At 38.1% G+C, this 27,332-nt stretch overlaps 1 protein-coding gene across 1 annotated transcript; it reads right to left on the bottom strand.

The window, feature by feature from the left end:
• LOC136051455 (tyrosine 3-monooxygenase-like) lies at positions 1-27,275 on the bottom strand. Its single transcript, XM_065740894.1, has 12 exons — positions 27,138-27,275; positions 26,071-26,245; positions 23,800-23,888; positions 20,024-20,091; positions 18,739-18,789; positions 16,232-16,377; positions 10,665-10,800; positions 9,896-9,965; positions 8,230-8,286; positions 6,019-6,114; positions 1,710-1,843; positions 1-160 (listed from the first exon to the last, which is right to left on the bottom strand). Exons 1-12 carry the CDS (start codon positions 27,273-27,275, stop codon positions 1-3), a joined length of 1,320 nt encoding a protein of 439 aa, XP_065596966.1.
• Between the last annotated feature and the right edge of the window lie 57 nt (positions 27,276-27,332).

The raw sequence follows: 27,332 nt of genomic DNA, 5'->3' as shown, positions 1-27,332 counted from the left end.
TTAGGAGAGGTTTTCAAGGACCAGATAGAGGTTTTTCAGGTTCTCTTTCAGTTGACTGACTTCCCTCTTTACTTTCTGCAGTGTATCCACAACCTCTATGCTGCTGGTGAATGGGTCATAGCAAAGAGAAAAGGGCTTCTTAATCTTCATTGCGTAGCTTCTGTGAGGAAAGAAGACAGATTTACTAGCTCAAAAACTATTTCACTACATTCAGGACCTAGTTTATCAGTATGTAGGCATAGATTTCTCAGGCTGACTGTGGCTGCTGTGACATCTCCCTTACTGTCACTCCTCAAAGTTTTCTGGTGCAGTATATCCTCCCTGCAGCTGAAGTATTTTGCAGCCCAAAAGATCTGCATTGCCTGCTTTTCAGTGTGGCTGGCTCAGATCTGTCTGAGCTCTCACAGCTCTACATTAACACAGCTCAGAGTTATTACAACCACAAACTAGAGGAATGCAGAAACACAGCATGTCTGCTGCCTTCACTTCCAAGAAATAACCTGAAGTAGCTCTTTCTGCTTAAAATCTTAAAAATACTAGGCATCCTGGGCTATTTTGCCATCTGCATTGACAGAAAGAAAAAAAAAGCCAACACCCACGATTGCTTGCCATTTTTGACTGTTTCCATTAAGTACATGCTGGTAGGAACCCCCTGTACTGATGTTGCCTTATGTTTTCCGTTCTGACAGATTCTTGAGTCTTTGGTTATTTTGAGCTTTGGCTGAGCAACTATCTTGAAAAAATGTATGAAAAAGCTTTAAGTCTGACTATGGTGTGTATTCTTTGTCCTTCTAGGTTCTTTTCAGGTCTGTCTGAGTCTAAAGCTCTTGAAAGTCTCTCTTCTGCCAGTGAGTTCTCAGCTGTTTTTACAGTGCCAAGACAATAACTAAATCTGAACCCTCAGATTTAAGATGAGGAGCCTAATTTGCTATTGCTATAACCCCAACAGACAACGCTTCAGGGCAGGAGGTGGGGGGAGCTGGGAAGAAGTCTGGCCCAGTATCTCCTCCCCTAATAAATTCCTCATTTCAACTCCTGCATGCTTCCCAGTAGCTCCTCAACCAGCCTCCTGCCTCCAGCCAGAATTGGTCTTCTTGTTCTAACTGGTGGAGATGGAGGCCCAGAATTTAAAACTGTTTCCTTCAAAAAAAACCCAAAAAACAACAACAAAGGGCAAAAAACAAAAGCCCTTATTACATAATGCAGTCACAGAAAAACATTTAGAAACACCTCAAGCTAATGTGAAATAATATTATTTAGATTGCAGTCAGCTACTTGGTAGAAATTAGATCGCCTGTGAATGCTGAGTCTGCATTCTTGTGTAGATATAATCAGAGAAGAAAGGCAATTTTGTTTTTAAGCCCCATGCTGATCCATGTTAATTCCTGAGCCTACTACATAATTTCCATGTGGCCTTGTGTAAGTCAATTCTTCAAGATTCCCCATTTGCCTGGAATGACACAGAGTCACCCTTCAGAAGCTGCTAAGATGAGACACTGAAAGATGAAGGATGATTAAGGGCACAGGAACACATAGCTATGATTTCCTATGAAGCTTGTCTCAGTTAAACATTATCATGTATATCTTCACCCTAAGAAAACCACTGTGCAGAAATGAGTAAGATAACCTAGCACAGTTATTACAGTAGTGGTAGCTGTATTTATGATTAAGATTCAAGCTAGTGTGTTCCCTTCAGTGAAATTACTTACTGGAGTTTGGCCTTGGCATCTTCAAAATCTTCTGCTATGAAATAAACAGGCTGAAAGGCTTGATCCTGATAGGGGTGAACTGCAGTCACTTCTGGATCAAAGGGCTCGTACTCTGGCTCATTTGATAAAGCATACTTTGTAACAGGAATAACAAAGGTTAGAATAGGTGATTATACATAGCAAAAATTAAGCCTACTGGGCTGTGAAATACTCATTGTGCAATAGTTAAAGGTAGTATCAATTCCTGTTCTTTCACCAGTGAAACCTGTTCTTCATAAATAGCAGTTAGTAACCAAAAATGTTCTGCTTTTTTCTGTTCTATACCATTTGAACAGAATGAGAGGGAGAGAAGGATTTCCCATATTGCGGTGTTGTATGATTTGGTATCATTCTCAGGCAGGAATGAGGAAGTCTATGCTGTGCCCTAGGATATGAGTCTCTATCAAAAACATTGTCTCAGTATCATGCTGCTGTTTTCAACCAATATCACAGAAGAATCATGGTACTGCACAGCACTGTTTTGAATTCCCTAGGCCATGTTACAAAGTTCATATCTCCTTCTGCACTGAAGAATAAATGGGAAGCTCTTGACGTTTTCAGCACAGCTCCCGTGCCAGTTAAGCACTTCTGAAGTTTTCCCAACACTCAAAACATAAATGCACACTGTACTCCATGTGTGCCTTTGGACCACGTAGAGTTTCCTCTAGAAGTTCTGCACAGGTTCTTCTGAACCCAAATCAGATAGCTTAAAACTAGATCAGTTCCAGTACCATTTGAACTGCACTGCAGATGTGCCTAAAAGCTGATTTCCAAGTAGCCAGAATGGGGAGTGCTATGTCCACTCGAGTGAAATGTTCTTGATGCTGACAAGAAAAGTAAACTTACCTAGTTCAAAGCACGACCTTTCTTTTCATCCTCAGCCTGGACAGAGAGCTCCCTACTGTCTTTTTGTAGTAGTCCATTTTTCTGGCCGCTTTTTTTGTATTTCTCTCTACTTCCCCAGTCTTCAGAAGGCTCCTTTCACTATTTCATAATGCAGATGCCAAATCCCATGGTACTTGTAAAGAGCTGGTAAGACTGGGTGACGCTTTGTAAGACTTTATTCAGACAGTCCCCTTAAGCACATTTTTGCATATTTCACTGAACTGAGTCTGAACTCTCCACCATTGGAGGCCTGCCCCAACCAGTAGGCCAATTTGCTGCATAACTTGTGCAAAAATTCACATACACTTTTTAAAAAATAAGAACAAGAATATAAAATGCTAAAAGATTGTATTTTTCCTGTTCTTCATTTGCAGTTTGTAATTGAAGAGTAAACCTTGGAGAGCACTCATACAGCCTAAGATGGATGATATACACAAACATAAGGCTGCTCTTATAATCTTAGAAACTCAGGGGACTAATGGGAAAGGATTTTAGAAACTCAGAACCTCACAGGGGTCCCACTATGTTGTCAGTATTGAAGCAGAGCTGAAATCCCATTGATTTTAGTGGAAGTTCTGCTTGAAACCGGATGGCCTGAAAGGCCTCTACAAGTTAAGTACTTGTTGTGCTGCAAGAAAAGCATATGTAGCACTGAGCACTGCCAGAAGTGTGGTATGAGCCATATGATTTTACAGTATGTAGGACAGAGTCCAGCTGAATGTTAGCAGGAGAAGCATTTTGGATAATGCAGAACAGCTGACAAAGTATAGTGAAATAAACAGTCCAATGCTGAGAGCTATTGGGGAGGAATTCTTACAGTTCAGAAGAGGCAAGGTTGGCCAGCAGTCAGACCCATTACAACTGCTCAGTTTAGACTTGGATATAGTTATCCTGTCCTTTCTGATACCTAGCTGCTGTCATTAAATAATTTGTTAGATAAGTGCAAGTACCAGATAGGGGTCATTTCACCTCTACCTTTCATCACCTGCATTTCTCCAAGTTATTTTTTGGGCAATGTCAGCTCCGTACATAGAAAATAACTACCTGAAATAGACTTCCTACTGGTAAGGGTGGGTGTTATGGAGAAAAGGAAAACATTTTGAAGAATTCCCTGGGTTATAGTCAGGCTCACACCAAGAGTCAATCCAGACTGCAAATCAGGGATGTTCATAGAAGCCTTGCTGATGCTAATTTCTCACATATTAGTTAGATGCAACACTACTTACCCTTTCCAGCTGGTTAGTTTTTAACTTCTTGCAGCCAAAAATTGGCCTTAATAACTCATGACTTTAGTGTGTTTTCAGAGGCCAAATCACCTGCTTTAACTGGTCCAGGATCCTTCATTGATAAGAAGGATTTCTTAAAAAATAAATAGCCATTGCATTACAAATATTTCTCCTCTTTAGGAGAAAAAGAATGAGATATCATGTACTTTCAAGTTGCTAGATAGGAATCACTTAAATATAGGACCTTATAACTTCCCTTACACTCCCACTGATCCTATACTGAAGCCAGAATTAAACTAGACTAGAATGATCAAATGGAAACTTTCTGGATTTCAATTTTGTTCCAAATAAAAAATCCATGAAGTGAATCAGTCTGCCCTAAAAGGAAACTTCAGTGTTTAAGGCCATAGATATAGTGTACCGGAAGTTTCAAATGCTCAAGGTAAAGTGCACAGAAACAACTTGTCTGCTCACATGGGGTCAGTACATGACACATAGCATAATTGCTGATCAATTGCTTAACAGTTTTGATTATTATGTGAATAGTGAGTATGCAAAGGGTTGGAAGCAAACACTTCTTCATTACCTATTAAGCATAAATGCCATCACATCTATATGTAATTTCAGAAATGAGTTGAAGACCCAAGTGTACCCAGTTATACCAAAAGCTTTTCCAGCAACATTACCATTCAAATATTGATAAGCAAAGTAATGACAACAATCAGCTGTTAACCAAGGGTGATTATCACTTCTATAGTCAACCTTAACAGTTAGTGAATGAGGGATGCTATTATATTTTTGAGTTGTGTGGAGTAGTTTTGTAAACAAGCAGTTCTTGCTCACTACTTAAACCCAAAAATGAACAGTTTGTTGGTTGGTGTCTGGTGAAGAGAAGGGTACTTTGGTTGGTGTCTGATGAGGAAGGAAAGTACAAGACTGCTACATGCAATTCCAGCCACCAAAGACAAGTGTTTCTGGCATGTCTTACATGTTCAATTGCATCAGAAGAAAGCGGAAAGGTAATACTGTGAAGATAGGTTCTGTGGTGCATATCACCACAAATGCTACATATGAATTGGAGGCATTTATTATCATGTTTAACGAATAATTGTATTTGATTTAAAAGTATAAATTATTCATCACAGGAGTCCAATGTTGTAATCCAAAATCATGTTTTCATATAAATGTATCATGTAGCCGTGTGGTAGACTGATGCATCTATGTGTACATAGACAAGTCTATAATCTGCTTTTATATATCTCTCATGAAAACTTTGATTTCTAATATACGAAGTGTCTTAAAAGAGTATTTTGTCATCCCCCCTCTCCCTACCCCGAAATTTCAGTTTTGTTAAAAACCCTTTTTGTCCTTGCTAATGCCAAAAAGCATCCACTATCTTCATAACTTGAGATGGCTGAGACATACTGACATCAGAATTTTTGCACTTATAAACAGATCATCAGCTTCAGCGTACAGCAAAACTGAGGAGAAGAGAATATCTCCTCTACCAACTGTTTAGCTGAAGGAGGTGAAAATTATAAGCTTTCTGTATAGGTAAACAATCTCTCTTTCCGTGGGTGCTTTGGTCCAGCAAGAGCAATATCCAACCTGAATACACAAATTTTCATCTGCGTAAAATTTAAGGTGAAAGTAGTTCTGAAATGCATTTTTGAATGTAACATTTCTAAAGCATTTTCTATTTGCTATTGTACATCATATTTACAGGGTTTTTGGCACTTCATTTGGTCAAATCAGTCAATGACTTTCAGATTTATAATCTCACAAAGATCATCTGTGAGCTGAGATCATAATAGGCATAATATTGCCCTCTAGTGCATAGTCTAGAAAAGTACATGAGTGCTATATTAAAGTCAATTGCATCACTACTGAACAGAAATAATAAGAAACAAATCTGATACTTCATAGGTTGCTTGCTTTCATCACATTTAATCTCTCAAGGTTGAAAACTTGTACAATCCTACAGTAGTTTGTCCTCTACTCAACAGCTTTTTGTGAGGAAGAATGAATTTCTTCAAAAAAAGAAAATAATAGTGTCTTAAAGAATATTGTCTTATGTGAGGAGATATCTTGCTTTTTTTACCAGTGAGTTTAGAAAACTGCATTGTAGGAATCTTTGATAATGTATAGAAGACACATACCATAAGCTCCCCATAAGATGAAAGCAGTCCTGCCCCGTAAGCTTTGATGGATCCATTTTGCTTGCAGAGACCAAACTCCACAGTAAACCAATAAAGCTGAAAATGAGAACAATTTCTGAAAATCATAGTCTCAACAGGCATTTCATTTTTAAGATTTTCTTTTTTCCTTCTTTCTAACTTCTTTTATCCTTAGTCATCATCATTTTTGTTTCTACAAATTATACAACTATGGGTTTTAAGAATTTTTTTCTCTCCAATGTATAAAACACAGAAATTATAAGTATTTTTCAGAACTTGACATCCTTTCTAGTCTCACTCCTCAAAAAAGCCAAGCCTGATAATAATAGCTATGATTAAATAGATTTTAATAAATAAAACATTGTCATGTTCACTTCTTGCTTTGTAATATTACAAATGACCCTCCAAAAAATTAGCCTTCAGTTGCATTATAGTCAGTGAGAACTGACAAACTGTGATAGTTCCCAGAAGCAAGGCTAAGCACCCACAGAGGATTCAAAACACTTAGAGAAGTTCTTGACACGATAGTTTCCCTCCTCTTATATCCATATGATAGCATTAAAAAGAATAGAAGAATGACTTATTCTTTAGTAGCAATGAACCCTTTAAGGTAATACCAATTCTAAATTTATGTTGCTGAAATAGAAAATAAAGGTACATATTTACCTGCTGGACGTGGAGTTATAAAAACTATTCTTGTCTCTGCCAACCTATTGGCCTTTCCCTTTTTATACTGTATAAGGAAATGTACTGTAAAGAAATAATTCTGGACACAGCTTGACCCCTGAGATGCTAGATTGGTGTTGAGAAAATGTGGAAATACAAGACACTCAAAACGTATAGTTTTGTGACTTCTAATGAACTTTTAGAAAGCTTAGATACTGTTGTATCACCTAGGCTAGTTACATTATTATAATCAATGGAATATGATAGGAACTTTCAGAGCAAAACAAGAGTTTATCGTAGACACTTGCGCCAGGATAGAAAATCCATTAAGCTTTCTTCTGTATATTCATCTTCTGGTAAAGAAATCTAAACAATAAGCCAAGGCTAGATGTCTAATTTTTAAAAAATCTGAAGGTTGAGAGGCTATTCAGAATACCTGAATGGAAGTTAATATGTAGTATTCTCACAGATCCTTAACTGTAGGTAGCTCTTTCAAAAAGGTCCTATCATTCTACCTCTCAAAACCCCAGATGATATTGGAAAATTTTAGATCAAGACTTATCTGCTAACCTAAATTTTATCCTGTCTTGAGCCAAAGAGGGGTACTTGCAGAGGAGTGCTGTGCAAGGCATTGCCCTTCACCCAATCTCACCAAGACCCGAGAAATAGCACAAAATATCTTCCTGTCACATATCGCTCTTAGCACTAATCAAAACACAAATCTTAATCTTATTACATTCTTTCCAGTCTGAGAAATGAGTAATACACATCTGAATACAAATAGATTTTAGGTGAGCCATAATCTTGTTCAAACTGTGCTTTGTTCCACTTTGACAGAAGTGGGCCTGTGGACGGAGTGAGGAATTTCAGATGTGAAAATCTGCTCCCATTCGCCCCATCTCCTGCATGAGTCTGATCCTGGAGGGTGAGGATAAAACTGAAAATATAATCAAGAGTGGGAAATGGCTGCCATTATCAGAAGAAAATCATCTGTCCTCTGGCCCACATTCAGATCAAGATGGTAGCCAAGGGTTGCATGAGTTTTTTTTTTTCACAGATATATGAAAACTACCAATTCAGAACCAAGTGACAGTATTTGTTTTCCGATTGCTCACAAATGTTGTGAGAACAATGAATACAGGGTGCCCAGAATTCTTATGGTGCCCTGAGCCTTTCTGTGTAGGAGAAATTGCAGGAATCACACTGAGTATCCGGTCTATAAGGTGAATCTTAATTGAAACCCTCCTGTCACTGGACCTGTGGAGACTCAAATTCAGGAGCATATTTACAGCAGCAGGAAATATTTCCCCAAAGTGGAATCACGTGCTTCTGGGATCCCCCAGAGGGACTCCAGCTCCTGCTCCAGTACCTCCCTAAACTGCTCCTGTGGAGAAGACAATTATGCTGATGCTCCCATTTTTGCATGGCTGATCTGTGACATTAGAGAAGAACCTTCCCTAAACAGTGAAGGATATGCAGTGAGCCTCTTGGTTTTGCCTCTGATATTAAACTGCTGCCTGTACTTACTGTAGCCAGTTTCTCAATCTCTGCTTCAGATGATCCAAGAGAAGCCAGTCCAATATCCTAAAGCAAGTAGGCAAGCAGGCAGTGTTACACTAGTGTGATTATTCAACCCAAGGGAGAGAAAGAGGGGAAGGGGGAGGACCACATCATTTCAAGCATGAATAGCATGGACTATCCATTGTTTTTGTCACCCAAAATGACCTTCCATGGCTTCCAGGATGCCTACCTCTCCCTGGCCCCCAGCTACATACCACTGGGAGCCACATTAGATGAGTGTTTAATCCTCAAATTCTCTGTGTAAAGTTAACTGTCTCAGCTTAATGCTGGACTATCCCAGGCACAGATTTATAGGGAGGCATGAGAAGTAAAGAACACAAGGTGAATTTAATCTCTGCCATTACCATTCTGCGTCTCATCTTTTTGTATGCCTCTATGGATGTGTCAGATACATGCAGGGATGATGATGTTTAGTCACAACTATGCTCCCTGTTAATTACTATTTCCGCAATAAAAATCTGTAGGTGTCTTATTTTGGCTATCCTGAGATACAAACAAACCAAAATGTTTATTATCCTTTATTGATCTTTTCATACTTAATGGAATAAAAATAAATAGATTCATGGGGTGAATGCTAGCTGTGAAGATACTTGGTGAAAATTTGAAATGGAAAAGTGAAAATTTGGTAAATGTTATCTCATGTTGCATAATCAATATTACTGGCAGGGAAAGAGTAGCTGGAAGTTTTATAATTGCTATATTCTTATTTCTATGGTGTTTTCAGTTCTAACACTGAACTGAGGAGTTCTTCCAGAAAGAACTACAGACCATCAGGATATTTTAAGAACCATTACATTGAATCTGGAAATAAACAATATTTATGGAAATTGGCATGTATCCACACTGATACAATTGCAGACCATGACCTGTGAGGTGAACTGGCTTTCTTTTTCAGACATTCATTCAGGGAACTACATCAATTAACCTTCTCCACTTACTGCCAGTTTTCACAGTGGCCACTAACAGATAAGCCTAGAATATGAATTATCTTCTTCCCCCTGCTATGGCTCTGAGGCTCATTCATAGTTCCAAAGTCTTTAATTATACTAGGTCATTGAGTTCACATTGGCTGCTCATACTAAATAGATTCTTATTGTACAAAGAAGCTCTGTTTGCTTTATGGAGCCTTCTCACCAGTATGAGCAATGCTGTGAGAATCTGGTGAGTTGTAAAAAGAAAAACATCTCAAATGAATGACGTGGTGGTGGCCAAAATTAAAGTATCATGTGAGATAAAAATGTACATTTGAAGACAGAGTCAGCCTAGGGGCTCAATGGCTGTTGGTGGCTGGGTTTATTTGGCGTGAGACAGGAAGCCAGGGAAATAGAGCACTCGAACAAGCGGCACCACACAAGGGCTCAAACAGCATCCTGCTGTAGGCTGAAATGGCCCTCCCACAGAGAAGTCCCACAGCGTTGCTTGCCCCTCCTTTTACAAGATGTCCACAGTGGTGCTACCACTGCAGCACTGCTAGCCCACTACTGCTGAAGGCTGTTAGACACAATCAAATTTTAAACAGAATCTCAAGCACGGTGGGCTTCATGCCTTAAAGGCATGTCTGGCCTGCTATCCAGAGCATTTGGTTCAACAGCCAGCAGAACAAGCTTCTTACCTGTGAGAACTGGGCAAACTCCTTGTTGGCTAACATGGGAACATGACCCAGCAGTTCATGGCAGCAGTCTCTGGAAAACAAGAGACCTTCATATTTGATAAAGGGATGGTTGGTTGGTTGGTTGTTTTGTTGTTGTTGTTGTTGTTGTTTTCCTGCTCTTTGTGAACATCCTGTGAAGACTTTAGCCAACAGACTGCCATAGGGAGCTAGTGTGAGGGTTGTAATTGCTTTAGTTAATCCACGGTAGATGCTTCCATACCTGGTCAGGCTTTGCAGAGAACATGGCAAAGCATTCCCTTCTGCTAAGGAGAGCCAGCTCTCCCCCACTACACTGGCTATTGTCTCACTTGGGATGGCATGGGCAATAGTCTCCTATGTCACAACATCTTTGAAAAGACCCTGTTTTGTCCCAGCATACAACAAAACCGTCTGTGTGAACTTGTAATTTCTCATGAAATGTAATTGCTGTTGTCTGGCCAGCAGTTACTGGGAGAGTTTCACAGCAGGGAATCAAACCTCAGCAGATGGTAAATGAAGGCAGCATGAAAAGATTAAACCAGATATTCTCCAGTCTTTTCCTTCTTCAGACAACTTTGCAAGAGAGAAAGAAACCCACACCCTTGCATGCTTGACTTCCCCTTCTAAATCTTTGGCTACTAGTTTCTCAAACTATTTAATTCTGTGGACTACTGGATAAAGTTCCAGAATTATTCCTGAGAAAATCTTTTCTATTCAGATGGATGGGATTGTGCCAGGTTATCATACTTACGGTTCTGGGGAATGCGTAGGTGAAGAGAAATGCCTTATATACTGTGTGCACTGGAAGACACGAAATGCCAGGCTGGCAAGAAAGTCACGTGCAGACAACAGTCCTGCTGCTGGTCTCAGCTGGAAACCTGTTGTTTCTGCAAATGAAAATGAGACAGAATTTAGGACTTCCCACAGTTAACTGTATCACACACTCCAGGTAAACAGTTTCAGCAGGCCTTGATACTCAGTTGCAGTATCTTCCTTCACATAAGGACAGTAGGAACTTATTGATATCTAAGTTTTCCTATACTTTTTGGGTCCAACTACTGTAACACAAAACTACCTAACTGCTCACCCTATATTTAGTCACAGAACAATGATATGAGGCACAGAAATCCTGCTCATTCCAGCTTAAATTTCTAACACATTTGCACATATTTATCTGCTGTGACCCATATCTCAATGATGTGTCTGAGGTCACACATGGTCCCTACAGTCCTGCATTTTCAGTCCCTAGCTAGTTTGCTCATCTCTGAATTCTCTCTCAATGGCTTTATTGCATGTGTAGAAGATGATGAACAGGAGTTTGTTAAGAGACAGCTCCCAGCCACTCACTGGCCTGAGAGCACCTTGCTCTTCTGGAAGGCTTGGTTGCTGTGTAAGTGTATCTTGCAGAATTTCTTATTCCCTACTCTAAAATCTTTGCTACTTCACACTGTTGGAGACAGAACTAGGTGAAGAGTGAGCATGACCTGCTATAGGCATCTAGTTCAAAACAACCCACACTTCATATCAGTTTGTCAGTGTTTCAAATGTATTATTTAGATCAGCACAGGCAAACCTTGCTGTCAGTTTTAGCTTTCAATCTGAACTTCATTAGACTGTGAACACTCAGGAGCAAGAACAAATAGGCCCTTGTTAGAGATGAGTGTGTTGAAATTTGGCCCTTAGCCATTTAATGTCAGAGTTTTAATTAGCTATTCTCAACTATTTTTCCTTCTGATTTTTTCACCATCATGTCTGCCTAGAACTAACTAAATACCCTTCTAGTGATAGACATTTTGCTTTGCATGTGCCCACAGAAAAGGTTAGAAGAATGCAACACTTGCACTTAGTTTTTACCTTGAGCTACCAGTGTTATCCCTGGGCACCTTGTATTCCTACAGAAGGTCTGTGAGAACAACTAGCAAAATAATCAGTTCTATGGTTAACAGAGCATGGGAACATGGGAAACGTTGGTGGTCCTGAAAGCTAAGAAAACTAAAAAAGACTGCTTTTAAAGAGAGCCAGTGGTAATCTTTTTGAAGTTCTATATTCAAAATCTTTGTTGCATTCTCAGCTTCCATAAACAACATTTCATCTGCTTTAAAGCATAAAACTACATTAAAAAATCATAAACTTCTTTTTTCTCCCTTTCCTATCCGTACCCTATTGTGTATAATGATGAAGATTGGAACATAACTTAATGTAAACAAACCAACAAAATAAGCCCACCCAGAAACCAAACTGTTTACAAGATTTGTTGTTTTTTTTAATATTTCTTCCAGCATTTCTTGCCTGTCTGTCTGCCTATTAGTATTTTTCTCTTTAAATAGGGAAGGGAAGGGGAGGGGAGGGGGGGGAGGGGAAAAGTCTTACCAGAAGAAATAGAAGCAACAAAGGGTCTTAAACTATTCAGGACAAAAAAAAAAGAATGGAGAGAAAGAATTCTTCTAACTGATGTTATGAGTGGAAAGTTAGAATTCACCACACTCATCTTCTATTGCTTGTCCAAATTCAAACTAATGGGTACAAAAAAATCAAAAAAGCTGAACTACAGCAAACAGAACTATTGAGATTACATCTATTAACAAACCAAAGGTATCAGAATTAACGTGGGAACTGAAAGTGGCTGAAAAAATCTTCCAGTTCTCTTCCCTTCTCCATTGGGAAAGCAGGGTGCTATGGGGAATAGACAAATCATCAACTATGTCTCTATATGGACTGGCCAGGAGCTGGAACAATATGGGGACTCCCTTATTGCTGATACCATATTGAGTCAATCAGGAAGAACATGATAAGCTCAGATCTGGTAATTTTGGGGCTAAATTCTGTGTCAGAACCATCTGAAAAATATATCATACCAGTTCTAATATTTAAAGAAACTCAGTTTTGGAAGACTATGAGAAGATCTGGGGAAATTTATATTATTTTAGAATCCATGTTGGAGGAGCTGAAAGGAAATGAAAATTAAAGTTTGTGTTCCCTGGGATGCTCTTTTAAATATAGGCCTGTGAATCAGACAGTCTGTTGATGGAACAGGCTTGGCAAGTTGCCTAGAGCCATAGGAAAAAGTTATCTGCTGAAGGTATTATCTGCAAAATCTGAACTTTCATTTCATCACTGCACAATAAAACCAGCAATCAGTAGAGAATTGGAGGTTTGACTGATTGAATCTGCTGTCCAAAGGTCTCTGAAGTCAAAAAAAGATGAAGATAAGATCTTGAGCAGTTGACCTAAAGTGATCCATAAGGCTTAAGTCTTGGCCTAGAAAAATTTGTACATACAGTACTGAATGTTGTAGTGTGAGTTTGCCTGAGCCAGTTCACTGGCTGTAATTTTTTCCAGCTGCAGAGGACAATGAATTTCGAAATCCAAACGTCTTTCCTAGAAAGAAAGAAGTACCTAGGTTCATCTACTTAACCCTTTAGAAAAAAAACAAAACAAAACAAAACATAACAAAACAAAACAAAACAAATAAACCTCTTGTCATGTTAATTTGTCACATGGATAATCCTTTAAATTAATTTTAAGTAATTATGGCATACTTACGATGTAGGGTTCATTCCTGTATTAACCAACCTCATTACCAGACTAGGTAACACTAGACAGATCTTCTACTTGTATTAAACTGAAAAGGAATTGCTTGGCAGAGTTCAGAGACACTGCTGTGTAAAAGTCAAGATGAAATTTCATCTGGCTATCAAGGCTGGCTATAGCATGATAATTTTCCACCCGGGATATTCCTCTCTCTCTCTGCATCTCCACAGTTTATTACACAAAGGCTTATCATCACATATGCTGAAGAGTAGTCCAGCCATTACAGGCACTGTCCAGTAACGGTATGTGCTGGGATTTTTGTCCAAACTGGAAGAGTGAGGCTGTTCAGAGCTCAACCAGAGCTAACCAGTGGCAGGACAAACAACACCATGCATCTTCACACAGGTTATAGTGAGTGAAATTCCTCTATTGTATGTAAAGGACCTCTGGGAGACCTAATGGTCTAGAGGTTAGATGAGGTTTGGTTGGTGGGACACTGCACATCCATAGCACAGGAAAAAGCCTAAGCTGTTGAATAATGAGTTTCAGGAGCAAAAATTTTGGCATTGACAAAAAATGATGGTAAATCCAACCAAATTAATAATAAATAAGAATAATTCCTTGTAAATCATACCCTTCACTCAGTGGCTGTTTGACACAAGGTTGCCTTTAACATAGCTTCTACAAATACTTGTGATTTAGACAGTATTTGTTGCAAAGAAATCTTGCAATAATGTCAATCTTAATGCTATCCTAAAAATATTCTGTGTAGTGAAACAATTATAATAGAGAGAATCATTAAAGTTAAGGAGCATATCATTTCAAAGCCTCCATAGGTCCAAAATATTGTACTGACTCTTAAATGTCTTTATATGTAAACATAATACACTGTACCAACTCTGATCTGTCTGTGCTTAAATCAGAAAGTCTCAAAGCTAATCAGTAGATTTTATCTACAGTTTAAGGAGGGTAGAAGCAGCACTCCAGAGAGCCATTCTTTCCATTTTCCTTGGACAGCCATGCCAGTATGGAATAAAATGCCTGATATGCCTGATTCTCATTCCCAGTTAGATAAATAATGTGGACAGTTAGCTTACACAAGTTATGATCTGTTTGAAGTAGTTAAGCTTAAACTCCCTGAGAATATTATCTCAAATTTTACTAGAAGAATTGTGAGAATGACCATTTTTACAGTATTTTATTTTTTTATTGCTAGCAAAGTTTGCAAAGCATGGAGAAAGTTTAGAACAAGAGCCTACAAAAGAACTGAACAGATCCAGACTCCATGCAATCAAATTCTGTCAACAACGTGAGCAAGAGAAATAGTACTATGACAGGACATTCTTAAGTTGTCCTAAACTATCCTGCTTTGTAGTCAGCTGATTCTGTTACAGAGTATTGAATATCTGTCGCAATCAGATCAGTATCACATGATTTCTGGAGCTCTCTGCTGTCAACTGCTGTGAAAATGAAACAAAATGAGATAAACTACTTAATGAGAAAAATATTTATAAGCCCAAGGAAAAAAAAAACAGATATAGAATAGAGGAATAATAAATAGGGGAATAATATAGAGGAGAATATACGGAAGAAAATACATAGTACATGTGAAAATTCCTACAACTAGATGTGATGGTGCTGGCATGAACATGAGAGATGCAATTCATAAGCCAACCCCCCACTCTCTTATACTAAAGATGTAATAAAATATTTATCATCAGATAGACTAACTTTACTAAAATTGGTAGTGTCTTGGAAACATATTCAGGCACAGAAAGCTGAATTAAGTTTACTAGAATCTCTTACTGTTGGAGCATGGAGCAGGTCACTTTATTTCTTGAACACTAGATTTAAACTGAATTTATATACAGTTAAGCTGAAGTTTTTATTTACTTGTTTTGGCATAGTGAGCAGCTGTCTTCTACTCTGGCACATCTGCTTGTCACTCAGGATAAACAAGGAGGTTTCAAAGACAGCCTTTCTTTAGTTAATTTTGATAGCAGAAGTAAATCAGCTGACTAACACAGCTGATTGATCAAGAGATCATATTAATCCTGTGGCTTAATAATAGTACCACAGGCATTCTTTTTTTTAAGATCAAGTCCAACCACCAATGCATCAGCACCATGCCTACTAACTGTGTCCCTAAAATGCCACATTTACAATATTCTTGGAAACCTCCAAATATGGTGACTCCACCACCTCCCTGGGCAGCCTATGCCAGTGCAGCACCACTCTATCTGAGAAGAAATTTATCCTAATATCCAACCTGAACCTCCTTTGGTGCAACTTAAAGCTATTCCCTCTTTCGTATCATTGTTACATGGCAGAAGAGGCTGATTCCCACCTCACCACGACCTCCTTTCAGGTCATTGTAGAGAGTGACAAGGTCCCCCCTGAGCCTTCTCTTCTCCAGGCTGAACAGCCTCAGCTGCTTCTCATAAGGCTTGTGCTCCAGACTCTATACAGTTCCTTTGCCTTTCTCTGGACATACTCTAGGGCTTCAGTGTCTTGCAGCAAAGGACCCAAAACTGATCAAAGTTCTTAAGGTGTGTCCTCACCAATACTCAGTACAGAAGGATGATCATCTCACTCATCCTATTGAATACAGTATTTCTGACACAAACCAGAATGCCTCTGGCTTTCTTGGCTACCTGGGCACACTGCTGGTTCATGTTCAGGTGGCAGTCAGCTAACAACCTCAGATCCTTCTTTTCCATGCAACTTTCCTGCTATCACCAAATATTCAGGAAACCAAAGAACAAGTCATCATTCAAAGAGACTAGCCTTTTAGAAATCTGGACACATCCTGAAGTTGAGGTATGTTGTCCTCTTGGTAGCCACAGTACTTCTCCAGCTGCTGGAAGGCATCCAGGTATTGCATACAGGCATGAGTAGGGTAGAGGCTGCTCAGCTTCCTGTAGACTTCTCTCCTGAAAAGCAGGAGCTGTGTAATGTTTCTCACCACAGTAAAGCAATTCTTCTCTACTGACAGACCTAAAGATGCATAATCCCCAAGCATACGTGACACTCTAAAAAACTAATACAAAACTAACAAGTAGTAACAGAAACAGTTATAGTTTCAAATTTTTATGAAAATTGAGATCATTCTTGGAAATAATGGCTATGGATTTGTTGTTGTTTTTTGTGTTATTATTATTATTAATAATAATAACATTATTATTATTGATGTTATTGATGATATGGAGGTGATAGGCAGTCCCTGTAATGTATCTGTCCATTTGTTGGGATGTCTTATGCAATGTGGGAGTAATGAATCAGAATGAAGGGGGAAGGAGAAAAAAATATATATCACAAAACTTAGGAGGAATAAAAACAAAAGAACAGAGGGAAACAGTGGCTGCTGTCACTATTGCAAAAGCTGCAGGAGACTGGGCCATGGAAGAATTAGGAAAAAATGAGGATAACTAGAGTTCAAACGTTGCCTTGGCTTATTCCCCCCAGACTACTACTGACTTCAGCAGTATTGCACAGCATCTGAACTAGTACACAGTTCTACTCTGGACTGGAGTTTAGAGAGGGCAGAACTGTTTACACATATGGTCCCTTTTAATAATCACTCTACTGTTTGTCCAAACATTGACTACCACAGAAACAGAGTCTCAGGGAGGTGAATTATCCTAAGTCAAGCATCCGTTCTAAGTACCACTGAGGCAATCATCTAATTTCCCTCAAAAGTTAAAAGAGAGTAACAGACACTTCCAGAGAGCAGTTTAGTTTACCCTAATGTAGTGTCTCATAAAGATGTGCTGCCCCATCACTTGGAGGTGCTAGTCTGTTTGTAAAGGAACCTAGATCATGGATCATCTTTCAGAAAACTGAAGTAGAATTAATAAATTACTATACTCAGTCCTTTCAATTTCTAAAATAATCACATTGTTTTCTGCATAGACTGTCTCCACAAAGGATGATTAGTCTGCTACTTAAAGGTCATCCAGTCCACAGATGGGAAGAGAAAGACAATATCCATTATTTATATAAATTTCCTTATTGATTTAGATAAACAGCAATACTATTTAGATTTTCTTATAAAGATGTGACAGGTACATCCCCATAATTTTGCCCTAGATTTTCCCTTTTTCTTGTCATATCTTTTGCCCACAAGAAATCTTGTATGATTACTCAGTTTCAGGGCCTTTCACAGCCTGCTGCTTAAAAACAGAAACTCTCTGTTTTCTGAAAGTCATATTTCTGCACTTGATTAGTTTTCATTTTTATAACCATGTTGCTACAAACTGAAGGCATCCAACAGCTCTTCAGAGTGAACACCAAGGGAATTTAGTCTGTACTACAAATTTCCCATTTGATTGCACCGTTCTCAATTATATTCTGTTGTTCCATTGTTACCTGACCTCAGGTCACAGCTCTGGGGAGTTGTGATAACCATTGAGAGGTCTAATTTTGGAAGCAGTTTCACAAGACAAGGCAGCCTGGATTGCTGGGGCTTTCTTTTTGGGGAAATGGGCGGATGCTGCTGTAAAGGTCTGTTCTGTTACCACAGCAGAACTAATTCCAGGTGGAGAAAAACTGGAATGACAGAAGTTGGCATGCCAAGATTGCTGGCTAGCAGTAGCAATCATGAGCATGACACTGACCATCAATCTTTGACAACTGAAAGATTTTTATAAAAATCTATTAGAGCTTAATAAAAACATGACTGCCTGTCTGAGTTAGATTCAAGTTCTCTATGTGATTATGGGCAACGCCCATCTAGATTTCTGCAGCATGGTAAATTTTATTTAAAATAAAATAATCACTGTAAAAATGGGATGGTCCTTTGGTTGAGGTCCTGGAATGAGACATCTAGTATATGTATTTAATACCTGACACTGAAATAAAATTCCTATGTAATTTGGACAAATGACATACTCTCACTTCTTTAGTTCCCCAGCATTCTTCCTTATCCCCACTTTTGGGCCATCTTTCCATTTAAATTGCAAACTGAAAAAAGACTGTTATGTGTACGTGTGGCATCTTTCCCAGGTTGAAGATATTTTACTATAGACTCCAGGTGATTTTGGCTGCTGATATTTTGATGTAATGGTCTTGCAGGGAGATGGTCAGGACAATGCTTTTTGCTCTAGAAAGTGAATAGTTAGTTTCAGCTCTGAGAATGGCTTTCTGTAAAACAAATGACCAAAAATAAATGCTTAACTATGAAGTAAAATTTGAGGTGGACAAACATGGTTTCAGAATAACTACTTCGTATTGCCAATCCTTCCTGGTACTATAATGGAATGGTCCAGGAGTCAGAGTATAATTGACAAACTCACCAAGTTGCAGTCTCCTGCGCTGTGTACTCAATATGAGGCAGAGGGTCCCCACTGTAAAGAAGAGAGGAAGTAATGCATGTTTCTAAAGCAAGATTCAAATTAAACTTCAAGAATTTCTTTCTTTACCTGTACAATGAACGTTTGCTGTAATGAATATAGAAACGGCAAATAGTTCATAATTAATCTCTTATTAGTCTAGGTAGATTCTAATGTGTATATTTTCACCTCTGTTAAATCTGGGAAGAAAACAGAGAGATGTGATAAGAAAGAAAGACAGGTTATGCCTGGCAGAAGAAAAGAGAGGCATTCAAAATTAATCACCTCTGCTGAATTCAATCTAGCAACCATCATACATTGTGTGTCTGGATGATCTATCTCTGAAGGACATGAACAGCACAATATCATTATCAAACACATCAGCACAGAGTTGCCCAGGTGCAAACTACTGGTTTCTCTGGTGGATCTCTTCTCTTCCTCACTATCACTTTTGCAATAGCTCTGAGTCAGCTGAGTCTGTACTTCTGCTGTTTTATGATGGACTATCCATAACATGTAGTGGCAGTGAGAAAACTATTGTCAAACAGAATTCTCTCTGGATATTCTGACTTGGGAGATTTTACCTTTTCTTGGACTCTGTGAGACTGATCATCCACAACCTGTTTTAAGCATCTAGTTATCTCCCCCAAACAGCAGTGTGATTCTAATGATTTTTTTAGGGAGAAGGACAGACATTCAGGAACATTTTCATTCATACACATGAGATATGAGAGTTTTCTAGGCTTTTCTGTCTGTAGACTTGATAGCATTACTCCAACTAGGAAAAATTTAGTTGGGAATATTAATCTTCATGGGCATAGACATTTTGACAAACAAATAATAAAAATAGTAATTCTTCTTTGTCAAAAACACATTCTAAAAACTTGCCAAGGAATGTCATAAACATTTTTCCTCATGGTTTCCTGAGAAGGACCAACTTCAGATTAGGAACTTGTGCTAAAAGAAGCCACAAAGTCGAAAAGAAAGACTCATATGAAGGAATTACCTCTGATAAGAGTCAGTGAGATGGATATTCAGCCTCATTAATTTATCTTAAGATATATTTGCTGTATTGTGAGAAAAGTCTATTTTAGCTGAAGGTAAAGGTTCTGTTTCTAGATTCTGTTTTCTGTCAGTTGGCCTCATAGGTACACTGACAAAATATTAAGTCTCTGGTATTTCTTCCACATTACAATATCTGAAAGTACACAGTGAAAGATAGGCATTTCTTCAGCAGTCTCATACTTACACTCTGTAATTATAGGCAAGGTCAGCAAAGTATGCCCTCCGTTTCCTGTACTCCAGGTCAGTGTATCCCTGGATTAGAAAATAATTTGGAAAAAATAAAATAAAATAAAATAAAATAAAAAAAGCTTTACATTAAGAGATATTTCAGAGCATGAATGAATTCTCTGGCATGAGCATTCAAAATAACTAAACCACATGTAAGTTGTTTTCTCTGAGGCAACGAATCCTGATCCTTTTAAACAAGGCAAGCCAAAGTCTGCAGTCAGTAACATCCGTGACATTCTGATGAAAATTTTGGGCTTCATGCCAGAAAAGAAATTAACGTGGCTTGGTGGAAAAGTTTTGGAGTTGTTCACTACATCACAGACCATTAAACTTACAGTCAAATTTAAATGAAAATCACACTGAAAATATAATTGAATTATATGTGTCTTGTCTCTTCTACTGGAAGGAAATTGAATCTCTAAGTCATTGCATTCCTATGCTAAGCACAAAAGCTTCAGCACTGAAGAGTGATGAACACAGTGGTACTAAGCCTGGTATCATCTTGCCAGATAAAGTACACTACATCTGAACAGTGGGAAAAGAAGGAGTCTTCACTGTCTAGAAATCATTGGAACGACCACTTAATAGTGAAAAATATGTGCACTCAGCTGAATTTTCTCATGATCATTTATTGCCATGTTATAATAAAGATACATACAGAGATGTCTGTTGAAAAGCACAGTTTACTTATTAAATATGGAAATTTTCTTTTTCCTCCTCAGTATTTACTAGAAGTCTAGCTTCAAGCAGTGTTCTCCAGCTATTAAATATGAATAAACATGCGGAATCAAGTTCCTTTGAATTTTACATCATTCATAACAGGAATAATATCTGAAATCTGGTGCAATGTTACTAATATAACTCATAAAGTGGAGTTGATCAGCATCACTGTACAAATATTTATTATTCTCAAATATCAGAACTTTCTGGAACCATTTTGCCTTCTTCAAGCCAATTTTCTCCCTTAGGTTTATTCACATAATTTTCAGTGTAGCACTAATAGCAGTAATACTACAGTTAATCAGTACTCTGGGCATGAATTTAAAGAACTGGTTCTCAAGAGCAAGTTTATATTTTGTCATGTGTTATGGATTTCTGTTATCATTCTGTTATCTGATGCCACCATTGCTTGTCAGTAGCTGCAGTATGTCCATGTAAAGCGCACATAAAGCCATTGGACCAGGCTCTTCTTGTTGTTAGGACCTTTCATTTTTGTCTCTGTAGCACAAATTTACCCAAGGAAGCATAACAGTGTATAATCAGTGTCAAGAGTGCCCCAGCAACTGATGTCATTGTGTCACGTGTTTCCTTTTTCAGCTCTTAAGAAGACGGTAAATGACAAAGTGTATCTGTTGAGATGGATAGCCTAAGCTATCTATTCAGTAGTAAATGGGTACGCAAAATGTCTACTGAGCCAACTATTATCATGTTTTGATACTTTCCTCCAACCTGCCCATATTGAGCCATGCTCAGCAGCACAGTAAGGCTGATTTGTGCTCCTTCCTGCAACAGAAAAATGGTCTCCAGTGCCTGAACTAACTTGCTTTAAGTTTAGGCATTCTGCAGCTTCAATTTATCCCCACTCAGTACTTCAGTAATTCTACACTGCTTATGCTTTCACTCACTCTATTCACTACTCACACCTTCTATTTAGCAAAATAGGGGCGGAACTTAATCTTATTCAAATAATCCATTCAAATATGCATTCATTAGTCTCATGAGGAAAAAAAACCCCTCAGAGTCAGATAAGAAAAGACGCATGAAAATACTTGGAATGTTTCTATCAGAAAGATGCAGGGAAGAATGAAAGACAGAGTCATAGAATATCCTGAGTTGGATGGGATGCACATGGATCATCTTGAATCCAATTTGATGCTGATGTCCTTGTTAAGGATGATCTGAAGATCTCCTAGAGACATCTAGTTTAATAAATCACTATCAAAAATAGAAGATAGACCTGATTATTTTTAATTTTTTTTAAATATTTTTTCCACTCAGAGATGGAGTCAGGGAGTTGCCCTTCAGATCCCCCTTATCCGTCTGTACACAGTTCATACCTCACTATGCTAAATCTGGAAAACCATTTGTGCTTTTTCCCAGTACTTTGTCTTAAAACTATCATCACTGGAGTAGACTCTATGTTGCATTTTCTCTCTTCCTACTCTATATTTTCTAGATATTAGAATCATAAAATCATAGAATATTTCAAGTTGGAAGGGACCTATAAGTGTCATTGAGTCTGACTTCCAAGTTTTCCTTTGTCCTTTTCAAAAGAGGTGTTTTAAGTGAAGTTCTGATACTCTCCAGCTCCTGTTCACTTGGCACAGTAACACTGCAAGCAGCAGGGAGATGTCTGCAGAATTCCTTCTCTTGTTTCTTACATGAGAAATCAGCACAGGATCTGTCCCAGTTTTCAGTTATCTCACCTACTTGCTGGACAAGGCTACCAAGGGGCATGCTGAGAGCCTGCATCATCCCTCCACAAATTCTGGTATGGTGAGAAAATCCCCAGAACCAAACGGAAATCACAGATACAAAAAACACTCATCAAGTTGTAAAACAGCAAGAAGCCCTACTGATTCCTTATATTGGGGGAAGAAAAATAAACCACCAGAAAACCAGGGTTAAAAAAAAAAGAAATGCTGGAATCTGCTTGTCCTTCAGCCATCACGGCTCTCACTTTTGACCCACATACCTCAAGCACTGAGCCTAGTGCAGCAGAGCCTGGCACCCACAGATATTACAGGGCTGAGTACATATGCAAAACTGTTATTAGTAAAGCCCTATTTGTAGTCCACTCATAACAAATATCTACTGCCTGAATACAAAGGAAAGCACATCACAACCATTCTGACAATATTTTGTGGACAGAAAGATACTGCCATAATTCTGTCAGAAAACTTGGGAAAAGTTAAATGTAAATAAGAATTATAGTTTTTGAAACTTGCTTCAAATTTAAATTTTAGATGCATATTTCAGTGGAAATCAATAGACATTTTGAGACTCTTCTGTCATATTTAAGCCTTAGTTCCAGTATTACGTCCATTAATCTGCATTGCCATATAACTGATTTATTTGTTGTCTAGGCAATTTATTCAAGTTTAAGTATCATACTTCTCTCTGTGGGAATCTGATGATCTGGTATTTATTTGTGACTAGCTCTTTGCTGCTTGTTCTCATTATTGTCCACTGTACATTTGCACTTGAATGAGATTCCTGGCATATGCAAATTTAAAAATGCAGACATAAAGTATTTGAAAAGTCAAAACATAGGAAATAAAAAATGTGGAAGGCTGAGAAAATTGAAGACTAGATGGACCAGCTAGTAAGAAGTGGGTATACTTCAAAGAAATTAGGGATGAAATAATAAAGTAGAGATTTTTATTTTAACTAATCAATGAAATGAAAACATAAGCTAAAGACTATATTAAATTGAAATGACCTTATAATGTGTCTGATTTTAATCATGTTTACTTTTGTGAATCAAGGCTTACGAGCTTTTGTCATTAACTTATTCATTCTGCAGACCCTAACTTCACTGAATATCAGCCTTTATCTGGCTTCTCTTTGCTGTTTTTTCCAGATTATTCAATTGTTCCTGAAGTTCTCCTAAAAAAATAATAAATAAAATAAAATAAAAATAAATTAAATTATATTAAAAAAAAAAAAAAGCTTATAGAAGGTTCCCTTTTAAAAAGCAAACCAATCAACCAACCATGACCTCAAACTTACAGGGTGACCATGGTCAAAACTGGGTTCGTACGTTGTGATCAGAAGGTGACATTTGTCTAGATCTTGTATTTTCATGGGGAACCAGGGCACTGTAGAGAAAGTAGTAAGAATTAAATGAAATAGGATCAAATAATTTAGAAGATGCATAGAAAGCAGAAGCTCTGTGGATGATTACAAATTTTATTTTCATCATTGAATATATAAATATTCATATCTATCTATCTCCATATGTCAATAATCGAGTTTCAGTTAGCTGACCAAGCTACCAGACTGGATGAAAAATGGACTGAAATGAACTTTAAGGATAAATCATCAGTTTTAATTAGGACAAACAAGCTTTAAAGGCAAAAATATTTCATCTTAGACAAATGAGATTTCTGTTTGAAACAGTACAACAAATTTTGATCTACATTTTCGATTTCAAAAAATATTTTGATCTTGTCTAAAAAGTATTCTTAAACTTTTGTACTGTTAAAATTGAAAACAGCAATTCAAGAGGAAAATGTGAACTTTCTAGAAACAAAACAAGCCAAGAATCTTGTCTTTTTTCTATCTCTTTTTATTTATGTATTTATTCATTTATTCCCCAGGAAAATTAATCAAGCACTTGCTCCGTTTCCAACAGTTTCCTTCCCTTGATGTGAGGAACTTTTCTGTTGACTAGAAGAATATCTGTACAGTACTAATTTTAATTTAAATCCTAGCATTTATAATTAATTAATTTTAAAACCACAGAAGAAAGACAAAGATAATGATGCTTTTGGAAATTAGACATGCTGAAGTCAGACTCTGTCATTACAGCTTAGGGAAGGACCTTCAGGAGTCACTTGAATCTAATTCTTGACAAGAGGAAACCAGGCATCTATGTACCGAATGGCAAATCTAGCCTTAGCCCTGTGAAATTACATCTAATAACATTTTTACTGAAGTATAAGGCTAGAAAAGCACACCAATTTTGGGAAATTCCAGTTCTTTCATCCAATTATAGCCAATGTTGCAATAAGAACAAAGAAATACAAGTCTAACAGATGTCTTACATCACTCCCTTTTTTTGTTTTCTGAATCTTTTATCAGACCATGTTATACATAGATCCTAGCTCCAGTGCATCTGAAACATACAATTTCTTCTGAGCACAAATTTCTAAACTCCCAAGGAAATCCTAAAGAAATACTCCATCTCCAAAGCCAACTCTGCTCTCCACTTGCCCTGACAACAGTGATATTCTTCTGTTTTTTCTGCAGTCCCCAGTGGCAGCTTTGCATGGACTGCCTTTCATCACTAGCCTGAAGGTGAATTTCAAGAAACACCCAAAGGTATCCAAACAAGACTGGATTAGCTAAAAGTCCCTGAGTGTTGCTGCCTGGCTTTGGCAATTATAGGAAGCCTGAAGGCAATTTCATATTCAGAGAAACATGAGTTGATCCAGTTCTATTATCTACCAAGGACACCTCTGGCCTCCCCAGGATTATGTGAGAAGTCTCTAATAATTTCCTATACCCATCTACTCCCTTTCTTGCCTGTAAACAGGACAAAGAGCAGTCTAACTCTGGCAAATTCACTTTCCATCCTATGGAAATAAAGCTGGCTGACAGCAGAGTAGTCACTTGCAGCATTTTACAAGAAGCTCACCTCCTGCTTCTACCAGTCAGAACACTACCTGAAGGCTTTCTACTGATCCTCTCTCCCTCTTACACTCTGGAAGCTTTTTCCAGCTGGTTGCATTTAGTTCTTTTCAAGTGGAGGAGCAATCTAATTCCTGAGAGTCCAATTGGAGTAAATGGCAGCTGCCAGGGTACTGTAAACAGACAACTACAGCTTTTTTTTTTTTTTTTTAACAAAACTAACACCGTATACTGTAAGCAAATAAAACACTCAGACTGCCATATTATTGCACTGCCAGCAAGTGTCTGTGTTTACTCTGTAGAGCCTCTTAGCAGCCAGATCTATGCCATTCTCTCAGCTCTCAGTCCACAGGTTTGCTACCACTGAAGAGTTTTGAGTTTCTCCCAAGCTTCTTCTTTTGTTGCTCTTTCTTTTCATTTCCCTCTTGTTGGAACACTCTTCTCATCTCTGTTCCATTGACAATGTCAAAATGCTTCCCTTCTCATACCAGTGGGAATGATCCCAAGTAAAGTGCCACACATGGGGTAAAAAGTCTGCTTTCCAGCTGAAGATAATTAAAAAAATAAACATAGAAAAAGAACCACCAACAACAAAATCCTACTCCAAATAGAAATAAAACAGAACTAGCATACGCATATGGTTCTTACCTTTGTCTTCTTTGCCAGTTTTCACATCCTCTGCTACTCTTCTTAAGGAGGTGATAAGGCGACTAACATCAGCACTATGAACTTCACATTCAACAAAAATGTCAAGATCATCAGCACAGTTCTTGAGCTTTTTTATTTTCCTGGTTTCAAAGTGATGGATCTGAGTTTCGAATGTCTGCAAGAGCTAGATGTTAATATGGTGTAGCTTTTCCAAAAACTGAAAAGCCAAGTCTAGAGGCAGTTCTGTAATGTCTTGAAAAGGTGATTAAAAAATCTTAGCAAGAAGTACATGTTAAGCAATGAAGCCCTGTAATGCCCTATTTATAAGGAAGACACAGACAGTGCTAGATTAAGCACCGTGTAACTAGGTAGAAGGAAATAGAGATGAAAGATGAGATGCTGTTGATTGCAGCATTTTATCTGTCAGAAATAACAAATGAGTATAACTCCCAAGAGCCTAGCAGAATGGAAGCAGATCTATTGATGTGTAATAGCACTGTAATCAGTCAATAATTGCAAATAATTAAAAATAAGTTACAAACACAATGCTTTGAGTTATTCATTTTCTCAGATAAGAGTGAGCTCTTGGTAGGGATACTTCATGCTCTTAGAATACCTAATGCCTCTGTGGTTTACAGCTCTAGTATTCTTTATTTTTCCTGTTGAATATGCAGAAGAAAATCTTCGGCTCCTAACATCCCCACATGTAAGTACTGTTGCCCTGTTTTTCAGCCATAGCTGATAACAGTTGCTACAAAGAAGCAACAAATCAGTATCTGCACTTGCATAAAATTATGATTCTTCTAAATAACTGAATAGCTGCTTCCTCCATTCGGAAAATTTTCCTTCTCCATCTAGGGAGATCAGCCAAGCTCTCTGAGCAGCTGTAGCACAACAGGAGTAAGAAGGAAGGAGTAAGACAGGTGAAAGAATAGACCAAGAGCACAGACAGTGAGAGAGAGAAAGGTGAGAGAGGGAGATGCAGTATGGGAGAGGTGAAGGCAATAGGGACAGTAGAAGTGGGTCATTGGAGGCAGGGAATGACAGGTCAAAAATGGAGTCTGTACCTCAAAGACTCTAGCTGTCTTAGAGAGCTCAGTCTTCTTCACATTGCAGAGGGTGAAGGTCAATATGAGAGTGTCTCTGTCATCCTCCTTGCTGTAGTCAAGACTACCTTGCCTGTTCAGGGACTCTGTGCTACACATCTTCCCCTTACTGACCTCTTGCATTTGGCCTGAAGTCACTCCAAAGTAAGTCTTCAT

The sequence above is a fragment of the Cyrtonyx montezumae genome, unplaced genomic scaffold (genome assembly GCF_038088225.1).
Source record: "Cyrtonyx montezumae isolate F1298 unplaced genomic scaffold, pur_monq_1.0 scaffold_3, whole genome shotgun sequence".
In the NCBI taxonomy this organism is placed as follows: Eukaryota; Metazoa; Chordata; class Aves; order Galliformes; family Odontophoridae; genus Cyrtonyx; species Cyrtonyx montezumae.
This window is presented reverse-complemented; position numbering and strand designations above follow the sequence as displayed.

Bases quoted from the DNA above. Each gene is read 5' to 3' on its own strand.
- LOC136051455 (XM_065740894.1), bottom strand. From the start codon at position 27,275: ATGTGTAGCACAGAGTCCCTGAACAGGCAAGGTAGTCTTGACTACAGC. The intron at 20,092-23,799 runs GTAAGTTTGAGG...TTTCTAATCCAG, and splicing joins GTTTTGACCATGGTCACCCT to GGATACACTGACCTGGAGTA. The intron at 16,378-18,738 runs GTGAGTTTGTCA...CCTGCTTTTCAG, and splicing joins GCGCAGGAGACTGCAACTTG to GAGAGAAGTCTACAGGAAGC.